The sequence below is a fragment of the Antennarius striatus genome, chromosome 6 (assembly GCF_040054535.1).
Source record: "Antennarius striatus isolate MH-2024 chromosome 6, ASM4005453v1, whole genome shotgun sequence".
Lineage (NCBI taxonomy): Eukaryota > Metazoa > Chordata > Actinopteri > Lophiiformes > Antennariidae > Antennarius > Antennarius striatus.
Window position 1 is genome coordinate 5,107,501 of NC_090781.1, and position 18,908 is coordinate 5,126,408.

At 39.7% G+C, this 18,908-nt stretch overlaps 1 protein-coding gene across 4 annotated transcripts in view; it reads left to right on the forward strand.

The window, feature by feature from the left end:
* The window catches only part of LOC137596337 (unconventional myosin-Ic-like), a 52,324-nt gene that overhangs the window by 19,242 nt on the left and 14,174 nt on the right, over positions 1-18,908 (forward strand). For 3 of the 4 annotated variants that reach the window (XM_068316744.1, XM_068316743.1, XM_068316746.1), the window contains 7 exons: positions 10,239-10,394; positions 11,115-11,230; positions 14,607-14,805; positions 15,823-15,903; positions 16,340-16,519; positions 17,648-17,746; positions 18,766-18,876. In XM_068316744.1, the coding sequence (XP_068172845.1) occupies positions 10,239-10,394; positions 11,115-11,230; positions 14,607-14,805; positions 15,823-15,903; positions 16,340-16,519; positions 17,648-17,746; positions 18,766-18,876 (942 nt within the window). Of the gene's footprint in view, positions 1-1,302; positions 1,458-10,238; positions 10,395-11,114; positions 11,231-14,606; positions 14,806-15,822; positions 15,904-16,339; positions 16,520-17,647; positions 17,747-18,765; positions 18,877-18,908 lie in introns of those variants that run through there. The other variant, XM_068316745.1, reaches the window with a different exon arrangement.

Below are 18,908 nucleotides of genomic sequence, written 5' to 3' on the forward strand. Positions count from 1 at the left end.
TCTGAAACCTCATGACAAATAGAATGCACCAGTTACATGTTGGAGCATGGGTCTTATATTAAATGACCTACTTTTGGTGAAGGTGTTGCTACATTGATCATTTTTATTCATTCATTCATTCACCTTGTAGTTGAAGATTTTGACATACTGGCTGCTGGGAAATTAATACGGTACATCTGGCCAGGTATTACAACAGAGTATAACCCCCTATCATAAAACTACAACGTGTAATAACAAAATTTAAAGCTTTGTTCTGGTATTATCACCAATCTAAGATAATCAGCTCATACTTCAGATAGACACAACACTGGTAAATATCTTCTATCTGCTCTAACTCTTTGTAAAAATCAGGATGTGTATTTTTCCAAAAATGCCAACCAATTCCTTTGAATTAAAGTTTAAACAGACACTCGGGTTTTTTTGCAGAGGTTCCCTTATTACTGGCCATGTATTTGTCCAAAAAATAGAAAATGTTTTTTCCTCTTTGTTCTCAGAAGCACAAGTTTGTTGCATGCATGATTTCTCCTAGTTCAAGGTTCAAGCATTAAATAGGAACTTCCTTTGACTGCTGAGGTCTTGCAGCTGAAGGTTGTGGGTGCTGATATACCCACATTACAAAACCGCTCAGGAGCAATTATGCACTTATTAATGATCTTAGGCTAATGACTAAGTCTGTGCACACATTTGCGCATGATTGCTTACATGCACTTTTTGTGGGGGTCTGTCTTTCATGATTGCGCTGCCATATATGTTGCAGGGGGGCTCTCAGCTGCCTGTCTAGTTTCTGCTTCAGCTTGTAAATGGCAGAGAAGGGAGACCAGCAAAGAGAGGGAGGAGGAGGGAAGGAAAAGGAAACTCTTGGCTCAAATAGATATTGAGTGTCTCTGGCTGCATGTACTACTTAAGAGTTTCCCTTTTTCACACGCGTGAATGAAAACTCTTTACCACTTTGGCATCAGGACACATTTTAACTTTTTCAACTTTCTCTCTAGAGTTGTGTTAACAATCTTTGCCTTAAAAGATTAGGGAGTGACAAAGAAAGAGGGCAAAATGAGAGCAACTTTGGAATATTTTTGAGCATGAGTGCCTGCTGGATTGAGGTTAGGGAACAAGAGAAACAAATCATGAAAGGGGAGAGAGTGAAGGAGGGGGTAATGTGTCACCTAACACAGGGACTATTTCCTCTGTAGGGAGGGAGGGAGAAGAAAAGTGGTAGAATGTGTGGCGAGCATAAGAGACAGGGCGAGGTGTGTGTGAGCAGCAGTAAGAGGAGAAGTCATGGCAGCTGGGTCTCAGGTCGAAGGGGAGAACTTCTAAAAACAAACTCTTGGCTAAATAGTGGTTGATCACTGTGCTGGAGGCCACATTCTTATAGCTGGACTATTTGCGTATTTGGAAGGGAAACCCTGTCCAGTCAAGTCGAGAGCAAAGCAGGAGCCATGAAGTACAGACCCTTGGTAAGAAAGCCATCTACACTTTGGTCTTGCAGAAAATGTCAGTTTGGACATACAGAATGTGGATGCTCTAAATGTAAAACTGGGGAGACTTTTGTATGCATGCAAGTTGGAAAGAGTTTGAAAGTTAAGTGTGTAACATGGATTCATGTTCTCTTTGACTACTATCGTGGGGGATGGAGGTTATTGAGTACAGAAGATTTTGAAGAGCTGCCCACAGTAGTGTCGATGGTGGGCTCTCAAAGTTTGATACAGATGAAAAAGAGAGAAAACGCTGTTGACTTGAACATATCTTACATTTCTGTCTGTAAAGTCACAAGTCAAAACTTTCTTGTTTGCTGTGTTGGAAATTTGTTTCTCACTATGGTGTACACTGATAAGTGATTTAAGTACCAGTACTTTATCTTCTATAATTATTCATTTTAAATAATTTAGAATGAGTGAGATTTCTATTATATTAAAGTATATCTATTTGCTGAATTACTTTTTCTCTAAATGGAGTTTTTGTCATTCATATCTTAATATATGTGTGAAGGGGACCTTTAATCTTCTACTCACATTTCTCTGTGACCGTCACCTCCACTCTGCTTTCTTGTGTCGATGTCAGAGCTAATTGAGCTCTGCATGATGTGACAAGGTGAGCCCTCATCCCTGTCTGTGTGTGTGTTTGTATTTTCACCAACCCAGGGTGTGGCAGTCACATGGTGGTAGTGTGTGTGGTTTGGTAGCATTCTCTGACTTTCACTGAGAGTAAAAGTGAGCATTACTGCAATATCTGCAACTTATTAGCTCCTTTTCTGTTACTGATAATATGTTGGAACTCTCTTCAACATAACTTGCACAGATTAACTTGAATGGAACTGTTTAACCTCACATTCCTGCTCATGCATATGCAGCCATGAGGATTTGATACATTTTTTGTCAAGCTTTTTCTCTGCAACAACACATGAAGATGAACTCATTTGTCAGGTTAGTACAATGGCCTGAGATTCCTGTCATGACTGCCTGCAGGGCATGTGTCCTGAGCTCAATAGACAGTTTATGTTGGGCTCGCCTCCCTCGCTTCAGGCTGTCTGCCCTGTTTACTCTCTAGACTACATAAAGTCAAGGTTTTAATGGTTTGACAACTGAGAAGTTCCTGTGTGGTTCCAGAAACTAACATTTAATGTACCTGGAACCTTATCACTCAGAACATGTCAAAGCTTTCTGTCCATGGAGAATCATTGGGATTATTCTAAGTGACCAGTGCGTCATTTAGATGCAAGAATTTCTGGTACCTTTACATGTATGCATATCATGCTTTCATGAATGTTGCATCAATTTTACTTTTAGAAGAATTCTCAAAGAATTCTGACATTTTCCCAGATAATGTTAATAGGTGTCATGGAAAAATATCCTTTAATATACTGTAATATCCATCTGTCCGTCCGTCCATCCATCCATCATCCCATCCTGAAAAAGGAAGATCTCAATGCCCGAACCACTCTGTGACTCCTTTTAATCATCATAACCAACATCACGCCATTGATTCTGATGTCATTATTACGCTGTCACTCCATTTTCACAAGACACTCAAGTCTTACAAACTACTTTTGATTTTTTTTTCACATTACAAGTTTCATTTTTCGTGTAGAGCAGAACAGTTCAGAGAATAGAGCAAGCAGTTCCAGACAAATGATTCATTGTGTAAAAATTTGTAAAAAAGAAAAGGGGGCAACTCATTCTGAGTAATCAAACAGTTAGTTAGAACTATCCACCTCACTCACTTATTTGTCATTGTGTGTCTGACAAATCATGTAAATCACAAGTCAGACGACGGAGTTTGGTTGAGTCTAACAGCACTGACTACAACTGACTACTGACTACTGCTACTCCCTATTTTGCATATATAAACTGTATCCTTTACATGTTTAAAGACTGAACTAGATTTTGTTTAAGTGCTCTGAGGCGTGATGTGTTTACGATCCAGTCTGAAAGGCATTCCTCATCTAGACCTGTTATGTATGGTCATGTACCATAGAACCACTTTTAGCTGTTAATCTTTTATATAAAATAACATACAATTCAAATTTTTTCAAATTTTTGTATTTTAAGTTCAGTTTAGTCATTGCTTTTCTTCTTTGTTCTGGCCGTGGACATTTGTTGTGCCTTGCATGAAGTGTAGCTGCACTACCCTCAAACATTTAAGGTGTTAATTTTGTCCGACTTGGCATGGAAGATGAGCAGAATGCTCCATGTTTATCCGTTCTTAATGTATAACTAATCTGCATTACGATTGTGAAAGCAGTAATTTCTATTGCTCTGGTGGAAACATTTCAAACTTTAAAAAATGCACCTGTGATGTTGCCATCATCGTTAGCTTGTTCCTTTAACTACTTTTTTCTAATTACAGTTACTAATAAAATTTGATGAAGTGGAAATTTATTAATTATATTAATTAATGTCAAAGCTGCAATGCGAGCCAACACAAAAAAAAAAATCTATTGAAATGGAAATGCTGTTGTACAAGTCTTAAGTATTGCTTTCTAGTTTTAAATCACTATGATCATCAATGTTGCATCATTAGAACTGTATGGTGCACTAAGCAGCAGGTTAGCTACAGCCTACAAAAAGAGGTGACATATGAACTCTGTGCTCAAACCTAAGGCTAAAGGTCAAACTGCTGTTGTTCACAGGCCGAATGGAAGTTGGAATCTCTGCTGTTTCCTCTCTTCTCTGTGTCTTAGCTGTGATCACTTGTTTAACCTGTCATACAAAACATAGTTCTGTTGTATATTGGGATAGGATAGGATGGCGGTGCGTGCACACGCAGCAGCTCCTCTCTCTTCCGCTAGAGCGGTTCTTTCATGTTTTTTTACTGCCTGTGGGTCTGACAGGACTGTAATTTCATCAGTGCTGTATGTCGTGCATATATGGTATATTTGACAATAAAGTTGACTATGACAATAGGGTCAACAAAATAAAAAGTTGTTTGAAAGCCATGATATAGAAGAACCAGTGATTAAAATAATTGGTTCAAAAACATTTGCTTGAATGATTAAAATTTAAACAATGTATTTTATGTGAATCATTACATGTCACATTTTAAATGATAACAAAGGTGCTTGTGTATCAAAGCTCGATGCTTTGTCAAATACCAAAACTCAGCAAAGATTCTTTGTTATATTTTACTGGGATTATGCAGATTTTGATATTGGCTACATTTTCTGACTTAATTTTTTTTGGGAGGGTGTTTGATTAGGTATTATTCTGTTAACCTTCCCAGCTGCCTTGTTTGTTACGCAGGATTTGCAAAACTTGACGCCATGTCAGAACTGGGTAGCCACATACTTGTCATGTTCCTGAGACTGGGTGGAGGTCCAGTGTGCAGCAGTAGTCTCAGGAGTTGCAGGAGAGCTAAACAGTGAGAGCGATGAAGTAATGGACAGAGAAGGATGAAGTCTACATCATGAAGGGAAAGCAAATGAGTGAGTGAATGTACTGTATATATGAGGGGAGAGAGGAAAAACCTTCTTGTTTCTTTCTTGACAGGTGTCATAACATTTATCCAATTGTCTAATGCAGCGGTTCCCAACCTTTTTTTGTGCCGCGGACCGCTTTCGTGTGAGACAATATTTTCACGGACCGGCCTTCATTTGCTCAGTATTTGTTAATGACACATGGACGGCTTTAGTCTAATAATAAATCATCCGCAGCACTTTTTTGTAAAGTGCAGACATCAATGACAATAACCAACCTTTTTTTTATAGACGTCACTTTTCAAAATAAAACCTCTTTAGACTGTAATCATTAAAAAAAGAGAAAGTCAAACCTTCTGTGCTACCAGGTACCTAATGTCCCGTGACCTGGTACTGGGTCACGACCGGGTAATAAATAAAATATAAAGAAATAAAACAGAAGTAATGTAAATTATGTTTCTTTCTGTGCGGCCCAATATCAAATGACCCACGGTACCGGGGGACCAATGGTCTAATGAACTGTTAAATCTATAGTCCAGTCCCGTTACATTTAATCTCAAACTCCACCTTGGATGTTTAAGCTGAGATGTTTCTTTGTGTGCAGCTGCAACAACATTACGTCATTTGTATTAAGGAAAAAAGCTATTGTTCATAAGACAAACAATAATAATGCATTATTGTGCAAAAAAATTTAAAAAGTTTTTAAAAAAAGTTCAAATAGAAAAATTAAGAACAAATATCAAATCTATTGTATCCCTTCTCTTGGCTCCTATCTGCAATTTTACCTGAGCCCATTCAACCGAAATAAATACAAACAAATAAAATACAAAAATCTATGGCACACAGAAAAAATAATACTTTCTTTAAGGAGACATCACGTCTTGTAGAAACAAATAAATTGAACTGAATTTAAAACTGAAAATACTGCTCTGCGATGCTCACTTGTCTGAGGCTGACCCTGATATTTGATGGTGTCTCATCTTTCATACAAGTTCATCAGTGTTTGGGGTCAGGCTCTGAGCTGAGGAAATCTTCAGGATTAAGTGAAGGTGTTTATCAGTCAGAAGGCTTTTGTGTGATGTTTTGTTCAGCTTCATCAGAGAGAACTATTGTTCACACACGTCTGTGCTGCAAAACACAGAGAGCAAGTGTCGTGGATGAAAAGTACAAACACACAGGTTTACCTTTTGCCTCTCTGAACATACCTCTCTGACTGCTGATAAACAATGAAACCAAAGCCTGTTTGCTGGACTGCTGTAACTTGCGCGGCAGTGGCTCAGTGGTAAAGCGGGCGGTAAAGCGGGGCGTCCCATGATTCAAGATCGGCGGTACGATTCCCGCTCCCACCCAAAACCCCCCCCAAACAAACCCGGAGGTGAGCTGACAGTGGGAGGTGTCAGCTCACCTCTGGAGCACTGCCGAGGCATCCTTGAGCAAGGTGCCGTCCCCTTTACAAATTGCTCATTTTGAGGCGCACCAAGAAGCTGCCTGCTACTCTACCTCCCTTGCATGCCTACAGGCCCCCTTGTGTGTGGTGTGTGTATTACAGGGGCCTGTACACACTAATATGCATGCATGTGATTTGATTTGATTGACTAACAAAAACTAGAGTTTGCATTCTTAATTTCCCTTCGGGGATTATAACAGTGTATTAAATTAAATTATTGTCGCATTGTGGGGAATGTAGTTTTGGTGTGTCTTCTAATAGTAATTAAAAATCATCTGGCGGACCATAAATAATTTGTCACGGGCCAGATCTGTCCCGCGGGCCTTGACTTTGACATATGTGGTCTAGAGACAGTGTCTCTGAGGAAAAGACAGGAGACAGAGCTGGAGATAGCAGAGATGAAGATGCTGAGGTTCTCTTTGGGAGTGACCAGGATGGATAGGATCAGGAATGAGTACAAGGGGGGACAGCACATGTTAGAGGTTTTGGAGATAAAGTCAGAGAGGCCAGACTGAGATGGTTTGGACATGTCCAGAGGAGAGATAGTGGATATATTGGGAGAAGGATGCTGAGTTTTGAACTGCCAGGCAGGAGGCCTAGGGGAAGACCAAAGAGGAGGTTTATGGATGTAGTGAAAGAGGACATGAAGGTAGTTGGTGTGAGAGAAGAGGATGCAGAAGACAGGGTTAGATGGAGAAAAGTCGAAAGGAGAAGAAGATTTGATTGACAAGTTAGAAGTGTGATATCTCTCTCTCTCTCTCTCTCGCTCTCGCTCTCGCTCTCGCTCTCGCTCTCTCTCTCTCTCTCTCTCTCTCTCACACACACACACACCTGCAGTGTCTTTGCTTTGCGTAGAAATGTGTAAAAAAAAATAGGTCAGGGGAGCTCATGGCATCCAAGAGGGAGAGAATCAAGGCCATACGAGACGAGGACATATGAACTCTCACATGTTTTTATTAAAGCTTGAAGTATTTATTTATTAAAGTGGCTGCATGTTTATATCAAAGGGAGAAAAATAGCATTCAGTATAAAGACTATTAGCCATTGTAAGTGTTCTGTAAATCACTACTGAGGTGCAGATACAAGTTTGAGTAATAAACACACATTGTCAAGGAACTAACCTGTGTGTTGTTGTAACGACAGATTATATATACTGTGTATATATATATATATATATATATATATATATATATATATATATTTGTGTGTGTGTGTGTGTGTGTGTATTGAGTCATTCATGTTTGTTTGTGTCATATCATGGGATCACTGCTCTTAATTTAGAGGCAGTAATTTCTAGTATTTGCCTAAGTTTCCATAAACATTTATATGCAAGTATTTATACTCTTTTGCTGCCTCACTGACAATAAAATATTCTTTTTAAAAAAAAATTTTTCTCTGACCATTGGTGAGAAGATTTTCCTGGTTGAGTTGAAGGAAGAGAAGGCTGAGGTGGTACAATGTGTCACGCGTGGTGCACTCACTGATGGGTGTACCAGGTAGGCAAAGTTGTTAAGTCATTTGAGATGTACATCATCCCTAGCATGAAATAAGTTTGGTGCTGTTACACCCCAGCAGGGCGGTCCAAGGCAGTACATGGCTCAAGTACCCATCAAATGCATGGGGTAGATAGATAGATAGATAGATAGATACTTTATTAATCCCGGAGGAAATTGGTGGAAACAGAGCTACAGCACGCTGGCAACTCAACTTGTTTTTAGACCAGTAAGCAGTGTGGAAATTGAAACCTAACATTTCAGGCAGAATCACAGATTTAGAAACATTTCCTGGTTGGATCGGACTCTCAATAACATCTACTTTTAATTGTTTATTTCTTTTTCAGGTCTTTTCTGTAAATAAAAGCTTTGTATCTTTGCAATGTTGTGAATAAATGTGACACATTAGAGGACTTCAGGTTCAGCTCGATGTGTGTATCTGTAATACGAGGAAAAGGGAACAACCAGTTCATCAACACAAAACTCCTGGGGTAATCAGCTCTCTCTCTTGCCAAACCACTTCAACTGCTTCACTCTCTCTCTTTTACATCCCAAGCTAAGGAGAACCTTGCTGACACACATTGACACACACTTTGACTTACGTTTGCTTCGTCTTGTACACGTGTACTGCAGCAACTTGTAAAATCTCTCAGTGAAAGTTTTCTGTTCTAAGGAGAAGGCATCACCACAGTACCTTGGTGTGGATATGGACACATATCCACACTAAGGTACTGACATTACTGTCACACAGAGTTATCATCAGATGATAGAGATTAGAGATGAGTCATCAGTGACAGTCTTGCTCTAAACCTGCACACTTGTCTCTGTGAAGTGTTTTAAAAGTTGATCAAAGATCATAAACACAACATAGCAGGTATTTATTGATGTCGGGTTTATCAGTTCCTTCTGTTGTGCCGGTCATCTGCTGTGGACTTGCAGACATTGGCTGAAGTCCACACCGGTGTCTCACAGCTTCTTCATACGTGAGACGCTCCATGGTGAGACGCTCCAAGTCTTCCTTTGAAATCCAGGATCAAAAATCAATGCATACTTGTGGGAAATGTGATCAACATGTTGTGTACACATGTAGGTTTTGATTCTTTAGGAAAACGACAAGCGATTCAGTGAATTATTGGAATATGTTTTGTTGAAGCCAGTGTTGCGTGGAATTTCTGGGAGCACTGTTAAATTTCCTGTTTAAATGAATCAAGTGGAGACAGAACCTGTTACTAATTTCCTTTCTGTATTTTCCCTCCAGCTCTAATTAATATAGTCTCACTTCCCTGAAGCTTTCTTCCTTCTGTCTCCATCTCTTCCCTGTGGTCTCAAGGGGGTGAGGACTACTTTAGTGGTTAACACAACAACACCTGCCGCATTTAATTTGTTGTTTGTGGCTGTCTGTGGATTTACTCTCCGGCACAGGTTGAGTTTAGCTCTGTCCTACACGTTGACATGGACGTGGCTGACATCCGCACACTTATGCGTAAAACTCAGACCTCTATTTTGGAAAATGGCTTGGTGGAATTCAATAATCTGAAAAACGTGAGTGTTGCAATTTAACATCACTTCTAACTCTAAATTTGTGCTTTTATATTTTTCTAAATTCAGTCTAATTCACTTTGGTCTAAGTGATAGTATTTTTTCAACATTTGGTCTTGGTTTTATCTCAGTTTGTGAAGGTGAATGTAAAGAATGTGATCTTGAATGGTTTGTTTGGCTAAAATATGTGATAAAACTTAAGGGACAGAAGATGAATCATGAAGATTTATTTGCACACACAAAGATCTTTCAACAAATATTTATTAGAGAATGTTTCTGATTTTTTTCTGATTTTCTGATGTTTTGAAGGCTATTGCAAATATTTGAATGGGAGACAGACTCTGACGCTTACACTCACTGATAAATCAATTCACCCTTATCGTTGGATCTGGATCTAACAATAAATCTCATCTACAACCAGAATGGATTTTTCAATGAAAATGAAGCAGATCTTTGGTGCTGTACTGTTATGTAGTTAATTTAACATACACAGAAATCCATAGGACAACAACAGTGTGGATATTTGATGATAAATGTCCTGTAAATTAAAGCATGCATTTCATTTTTAACAAGTTGATTATTCACAACCCAACATCAACCTATCGATCCTGTCTAGAGCTTCAACAGTGTCTTACAGTGGTCCTCTTCATCACAGTTGGCCCCCATAAAACCATAAAACAGATATTCAATAGACTTTTTATTCTGCAATGGTTCAGCCCACTTTGGAATATACAGTAATTATATACATATATAACTCTAGGCATTTGACTTTTGTATAATGTCTTAGTTTTAGTTGTCTCAATCTTCTCATGAATCTGCTTTGTCCCTGTTACTCCTCCTCTTTAAGGTGGTGGCTAGTGACGGGGTGCGGGCTATGATGGAGTCGGCCCTGACAGCCAGAGACCGGGTGGGTGTGCAGGACTTTGTCCTGCTGGAGAACTTCACCAGCGAGGCTGCCTTCATAGAGAACCTACGGAAACGCTTCAAAGAGAACCTAATCTATGTGAGTGGCAGATGGCAGGCCGGGAGTCAAGCTGTTCTTCAGGGTTGATATTTATATTAGTATTAGTAGAAATAATGATAGTTGTAAACTGTACAGTCAGTTATCATAACACACCAAACTAAAACATTTTGACATCTGGGTAGAGTCACCAGTAAAATCCATATTCCACTTGCATATTTGGCTCATGTCCCTAATCTGACCATTTTAAAGTGGACTATATATTTTAAATGAATTCACGCCGTCTGGAGAGAGATTTCAAAACTTTGCATTATTTTCACTCTGTCTTAAGCTGACATCTTTGCTAAGAATTTTAGCAGTTTAAAGTCTGAAGCATGAAATAATTGCCAGAAAAATGTAGTTTTGGAAAATAAGGTCTAATGGTACACAAGTGTGTACTTGTGCAGCTCAGATAGATTAAGGTACTCATCATTCTGTCTCTGGCCCTACTCTCTGGCACAAGTTGAGTTTAGCTCTTCCTGTGCCGGAGGCCCCATTGTTCGCCTCCTACTTGGACATTTTGCCACTCTTTCCCTGTTGAAGTCACAGCAATTCAAAAATCTTGTTCATTTGTCACATTATGGTTGCAACTGAATAGTAAAAAGGCATTAGAGTGTGTAAGACATGCATGTGTAGTTCTTGATCGTAAATTTTAGTCCTGTTGAAGAATACAACAGGAAAGTGTTCGACACGCATTGTGACTATCTGTTCTCTTTCCTACAGACATACATTGGTTCGGTGCTTGTGTCAGTTAACCCATACAAAGAACTGGAGATCTACACCAAGAACCACATGGAGCGATACCGTGGTGTCAATTTCTATGAGGTCTCCCCACACCTGTAAGTTTACAGGTGTGTCCTCGGGCACGACACTTTACCCTTCTTGCCTCCAGTGAGGCACTCCCCGGTGTGTGAATGTGTGTGATTGTTCCGGTGGTGGTCGGAGGGGCAATGGCGCGCTTTGGCAGCCACGCGTCCATCAGTCTGCCCCAGTGCAGCTGTGGCTACATACGTAGCTTAACATCACCAAGTTTGAATGAGGATTGAATGAATAATGGATCCAATGCAAAAGCAACTTTGAGTGTCCAGAAAAGCGCTCTATAAATCTAATCCATTATTATTATTATACAAACTCCTCACATGTAGTAGGAATGTCATCTGTTTGTTAACCTTCTAGTTTCCAAATTTAACTCTTGCTGAAAGATGCATCATACAAATGTAGGCATTATGGTTCCAGCAAATCCATTAGAACATACAATCTGCCTCGTTCCTTCGTATAGATGAGTTCAGAGGGAATGTATTCAGTTTTGTTCTTGAACATGATGACAAGATGATTCATTCAGCGTCTTTGCTGTTACAGGTGAAAATGTTTTGAACACATCATTAACGGTGGACGTCATGTTTACTGGCTTGTTTTGGCTCTCCCTTTTAAAGAGTTGTTGATACCTGTTTCTTACCAGAGAATGACTGCATAGGCTGCACTTCAGTTCTAATTACATCCCACGAAGCGGTGATGTATTGTAATTGTCAGTGTTTGTGTGTTCGTCCGTCTGTCCATCTGGCCGTCCACCAAATATTTTCACAACCACTGCGGATAGAAAGATGAAAGAAAAAGCACATTACTCAGGCGGCAAATGGGTTAAAAATGAGATGATGACCTTGACATTGAGAAAACTAGGTCAAGGTCAAATTTCAACTTTTGTACTCATCGCAGATTTTTGGAAGACAGTCATGTGATACCATACGCGCATTCTATTGGCTGAAGGCAAGCGGAAGTGCGCCATGTTCTGTGAGTCTTGGACCTTCGTCAGACACATAAGTGATTTAAACAGTTGGGAGTGTGGGAAAAGATAATACAGATAGAAGTTGGTTTAATGTCAATGTGAGGAGGGTTCATAAACGTTTAAATTATCATTAATAATAAGATAAATAGTTTGTCGCTCAATCGCGGAATTTGTTTATTTAGTGTGGTTCCTCGAACGCATTAACCGCGAGGAACGACGGCGCACTGTATACCTTTTTAGGTACATATCTCTGAAAACTGATGAGATATAATCACAAAACAAAAGCAACATTTTCTGGAAGCCAGAACCACAAAAATTTGTAGGTCGGGGTAAAATGTTGAATTCAGGGGTGTCGCGGGATGTTGCAGTCTCTGCCTTGTTATGACTTTGTGTTTAGAAATATTGGTCCAGTTACAGAATTTAATATCTCTGTAATGTACCAGGCAATAGAGGGGTTCCCTCTGACCTAAAGCTGACCCTCCAAACCAATGCACCCAGTCCTCCCCAATATCACACACACAGCGCATGTAATATATGAGACCAGGATGATGCTTTTGAAAAGCTATTAGTCTTGTGTTAGAAATGTCAAACAGGCTTTAACAACATGTTAGCAATGGTAGCAGCCACGGAGCTGACAAATGATCCTGGAATTAAGACAGCCTGGGTTCCATGTTTACACACTATGAGGTAGCATTGTGTTTGACATTTAATGAGGCAGAGGAAGAATGAAATCCCCTGTCCTTGTGTGGTTTCAGTTATACTTTAGGGCGTTATGAGATAAAGTTTGAACAACAAAGAAAATGGGGTGCATTTGTGGTGAAATTTCCTCTGGAAGTGTCCACACTGTCATCTGTCACCCAGAGACAGAATAATATTTCATGGTACGGGGTATCACAGAAAAACACAACCTATGTCCAACGTCATTTTGATGAGACAGGACAGAGATTCACTAGTCACATCATTAACATGTAAAAAACAGTAATTCCACATAACGTTCCCTCTTTTTGACTATGTATCTATCACTATGTACGGCACATTGTCAACAGCTTAAGTGTTAAGATACATCGTTGTTAACTGTAAACCAGATGATAAGTGCTAACTGCCGAGTGATAAGGGTGCAAAATGAAGTTCTCACATTCTCAGACATTCTCAGGCGTCAGCTGGACTTGAAGGAAAAGCTTGAAGCTTTTACAGCTGCAGTGAGGCCCCAGATTTTTAACCTGGTGCGCTGTCAAGGCAAAATTAATTTTGTTTTTGAAAATTATTTTTCTGTTATATTAGACGGAAGGGAAGTCTCACCATTAGCTGTTGATCTAAAATTCATTATATTCTGCACTATAAGGCGCACCGGATTATAAGGCAGACCTTTAATGAATTGTTTATTTTATAATTTATTTCATATTTAAGGCGCACTGGATTATAAGGCACATATGATAAAAAAAATTGAAATAGATTTCAAAAGAATAGTGGCTGTACTTGCGCTATCCATCCACTAGCTAGAGCATTCATGACTGTGAGTACGTTTAATCAGCTGTGAAATATTGTTATTTCAGTGAGGCCATTCTGAGCCTCATCAAGGAAACCTGATCACTTAATCATTTTGCCATCTTAGAAAGATGTCATCACGCATGGGTTTTTTCCTTAGCTGCTGAGATTTACTGATAAAAGTACGACAAAATACTGTAGTACAAAATTATCTAAAAACATAGTCAAATTTGATTTTATTTGCTACGTTATTGTAGCCCTCCGCCGCTGTTCTCTGCAGGCTGCTCTGCCGTCCGACAGCAGGTCAGTGAGAGCAGCACTTCGGTGACGCCCCTTGACTACTGTTGTTAGGAGGCGTAGTACGGCCACAGTGTCTTGTGAGGGTGTTCTCTGGTGGTGTAGTGCGGCATGACTGCCGGCCAGACTGCCAGCTTTCTTTCAGCGTTCATTTTTTTAATCAACATTAATATGAATATTAATCCGCATATAAGGCGCATCGGATTATAAGGCGCACTGCGGGTTTATGGGAAAATTATAGGCTTTTAGGTTCGTCTTATAATGCGGAAAATACTGTAGTTAATAATGATCTGAAGCCTATAATTTATGGGCTCTTTCAAATACTTCATTTGTACTTTTTGTTTTTTAATTAATCAGTGTTTAACAGCTTTTCTGTATCCATTACATGAATTTTGAATTCATAATGTTAATGGATTATCTTATTAATAACATCTTTATTCTCCAAATTACATTGTTTGTAGGGATGATTCCTAATTTCTAAAGCAGATTGTGGTGAAACCTGCTGTGTCAAGAACATGGAGGACCCACATGTCCAACTTTTTTTTGCGTTCTATTTTCTTAATGTTTTGCATTTGCAGTGAAATTCCTTTACTGTCTGTTTGTCTTCAAAAACGGTCTTCCTGATTAAATTTCCTCCTCCACTCTTCCAGGTATGCCGTGGCAGACAATTCTTACCGCTCCTTGAGGATAGAGAGGAAGGACCAGTGCATCCTCATTTCAGGGGAGAGTGGCGCTGGAAAGACGGAGGCGTCAAAGAAGATCCTGCAGTACTACGCCGTCACCTGTCCAGCCAGCGACCAAGTGCAAACTGTTAAAGACCGTCTGCTGCAGTCTAACCCTGTGCTGGAGGTAAGCTGCAGATGCACTTCATCAAACCATCCTACCTGTAGACTTCTCTCAAAATGAGCTTTTCAACATATAGTTTGAACATAACATAAGTTTTGTTATATGGCTAACCCATGCTAGGAAAATATGGGTTAATGTCAAAAGAAGGTTGATGAATGTGGGTTCATTATTAATCCAAGAAAGAAAAAAAAAAGGATCTGTTAATAATTTGGATACGATTTTGCTTGATTTTAGTTGAAGATAATCAATCTACAGTCTGCCCTTGTAATTCGCGGTTAATGCTTTCCAGGAACCACACACGAATGACAAATTCCGCGATATAGCGACAAACTATTTATCTTATTATTTGCGGTAATTTAAACGTTTATGAACCCTCCCCATATTAATATTAAACCAACTTTCTATCTGTATTACCTTTTCCCACATTCTTATCAACTGTTTGAAGAACTTTTGTGTGTCATGGAATCTGAGTCTCACGGAACGTAGCGCACTTCCGGATGCCATCAGCCAATAGAATGCGCATATGGTATCACGTGACTGCCTACCAAAAATCCGCGATGAGACAAAGTCACAAGTGTCCGTGTACACTGTACATGTACACATGGCTCAGACAGGACAGGCTGGTTTAACAGTGAGTATTTTTAGTTGCACTGTTTATACAACCTGACTTTATGTGATTTACAATCGTGGAATATTCTGGGGATGTGTGTGACAAACAGAACAAAGGACTGGTTGTTCCTGTCTTTTTAACGATGAAGGACAGAAAGGTGTTACAGTTTACCGAAGTGCTTGTTTTTATGTCTGACATGACTCTGACAGATGCTTTCCAGATGTGCGTGCTACTGTCTGAGGTCGACACTGCAGAGATGTTAACGCCCGTGTCTGTTTTCTGCTTCTTTTATTGCTATCCTGTCGTCATCATGTTTTTTCTCTCTCTTCTGTTATCTTTCTACCTCCCAATCTTTTACTTATCACTCCTTTCCTCTCTTCTGTCCTTTTTCCCATCGATCCTCCCCTCAGGCCTTTGGCAATGCTAAAACATTGCGTAATGACAACTCGAGCCGCTTTGGCAAGTACATGGACATTCAGTTTGATTTCAAGGTGAGTAGGAGAATTTAAAACAACATTTCCACTGTATATTACTGGGTGTGCTAAAAAATTTCCTTTGAAGAGTAGCCCATCAAGCAAAAATGCCATAACATATCCAGTGGCAATTAATTTTTTTTTGCCCCATATAATCTCTGTGTAAAGGTATTGACCTATCAGAGATCTGTACGTGTGCAAAGTGTCCTTTCAGTACCAGTTTTTGCTAATGGAAATGGTACATATCTAAGCAGAATGGAGTTGGTACTAAGCAGTGGAAACTGATTGACAGCATTTCTACTCTGTTTGACTCTAAAGGAAAGCCAGTTATGGCAAGGATTAAAAAAACTATTTTTGTTTTGCTGGTTCACATTGACAGTAAATCAAATGTATCTGGTGGTAATGATACACATCCACTCCCCTTTCCCCTTCTTGTCCTGTGTCACGTGGACAGGGTGCTCCAGTGGGAGGCCACATCATCAACTACCTCCTGGAAAAGTCTCGTGTGGTCCATCAGAACCACGGGGAGAGGAACTTCCACATTTTCTATCAGCTGATTGAGGGAGGAGAGGAGGACCTCCTGAGGCGCCTGGGCCTTGAGAGGAACACCCAGCAGTACCAGTATCTGGTCAAAGTAAGAATCCACAAACAAAAAAAGGTTTTAAATAAAATTACATGATGTATGCTGTAGCAGCTAAATTTTATGATTATGTTGTTGATATTCCTAGACAAATTTCTGGATTTTGTTTCTTGTCATTTGTTCAAAGCTTTATTTTAGGGAAAGGGGACTGAGATCCTAATTTTGAATTCTCTAGACGTGATAAGTGTCCATGTTGGGATATTGTTGAAATTACATGTTTCCATGTGCTGCATAGAAGCTAAAAACACACTTTCCAGTTTTAGAGTTAAGTCACTGGAATTAAAACTTTAGACTCTGGAGTAATTTTGCCAGGACTGACTTTATGTAATAGTAGAATTGCTCAATGAGTCATTTGTATCTTGTAAATATTGCATCTGAAATCTTTATATTCATGGTTACTTCTGTAATTCTAATTGTCATAGCCGACTTTCAATAAAGTAATTTCTACTGGAGAAAAAGATCAGCTGCTAATGATGCATAAATTTTGCTACCATGCTTTCTCTGTCTTCTGTCGTAAGCCATTGGTCAGTAGCCTGTGTGTGTGTGTGTGTGTGTGTGTGTGTGTGTGTGTGTGTGTGTGTGTGTGTGTGTGTGTGTGTGTGTGTGTGTGTGTGTGTGGTGTGTGTGTGTGTGTGTGTGTGTGTGTGTGTGTGTGTGTGTGTGTGTGTGTGTGTGTGTGTGTGTGTGTGTGTGTGTGTGTGTGTGTGTGTGTGTGTGTGTGTGTGTGTGTGTGTGTGTGTGTGTGTGTGTGTGTGTGTGTGTGTGTGTGTCCGTCCCAGTGGGAGTTCTGGATAATAGGCTCTCAGTCGGCTCTCGGGGCCTCAGTCTGTAGTTTTCCTCAAGGGGCAAATTTGCCTGAAGGCGCAAGATGAACCCTCTTCTTTATGACCTCACACAAACACACCAACTATTACTGACAAAAACACTGTGTGTGTGTTTATGTGAATAGGTGTGACACCCTCTAAAAAAAGGTGTTTACAGCACATGTAAACACTTGTTTTCACATTAGCTAAGTAGGAATGCAATGGGACATGTTCAGTAGAAGCTGAAGTACATAATGGAAAAAAAGCTCGTGTTTTTGTATTTATTTAGTTTTATTTTTTTGTGGCTAATTTTCCACAGGGTAACTGTCCCAAAGTGAGCTCCATTAATGACCGCAATGATTGGAAGGTGGTGAAGAAAGCCTTGACTGTGATTGGCTTCAATGAGGATGAAGTGGAGGTAAGGAACAACACCGCGTGTTTGCATCAGGCGTGAGGGTGTGTTGGTCTGGCACTCAAAGTGGGATGGCTGGTCTGAACAGTAGGAAACTTTAACATTTCTGGAGCTTCACCATGAAGCAGTGTGGCAACAATTAGGGAACTTGTTTGAAAATGTTGGGAAACAATCTCTATCAACAAATGACACCAAGCAGATTATACGACCTGATCCAAGACTCAAGAACTGTTAGTGTGCATCTCGTCTGAGGAAGTTGCACAAACTTGAATGGATGCTCCATTGTCAAACAGGGTTCACACAAACACAACAGTTAAGCAGGAGAATGCTGACATATTGTTTTGACATGAATGTCCAAAAATGTTTAGATTGTGTTTATTCCCCCTAACTTTCCATCAGAATGGGAGTGAATAGATTATTGCTCACTTTTCATTTTTGAGGAAACTACTCCTGTAAGTGAACAGAGCAAATGTAAATTGTGACCCCTTTCACATTATTTTAGCCTGTGCAAAAGTTAAACGTGTTGGATATAGAGTATGTTTCACTTCTTTTCAATTCAGCTACAAAAAAAGCAAGTTGAAGTTGAGATTTGCAGATGAACTTTGATAAATATTATGATCCTACAAAATGAAGATTTTTACCTTAGATAGTATCGAGAAGTGTGCAGCTTGAGCTGGATGATTTGTACTGAAGAGGCTGTTAAATGGTGACAACACACATGTTGTCACTGTGGGAGTGTTTCCTCTTGTTCATTAGTTTGGGATTGCTGCCAGAACCTTTTAAATTCACACTCCTGTACAGTTATGAGGTGGCATGCAGCTCTATTCTGAAACTGGGTGAGCACATTACTACATTCCTGTTGCATAGAATTATTAACCCTAACCTAACCTTCATTTGCCAAGTCCCATGTTGCAGGCAGAAACGTTTTAAGGAGCCATATCTTTGGAACTATTCATTATTTTTCTTCCTAGATTATTGACTCTCTTCTTTTTTCCATTCCTTCCCTCTCTGTTTTTTCTGTACAGGAGCTGTTGAACATTATTGCCAGTGTGCTCCACCTGGGGAACGTACAGTATGGCGAGGAGGAAGGCGATGCATGCATCACTTCTGATACACAGATTAAGTACCTGGCCAGGGTAAGATGCTGGAGCAGATAGATCCCTAAAGA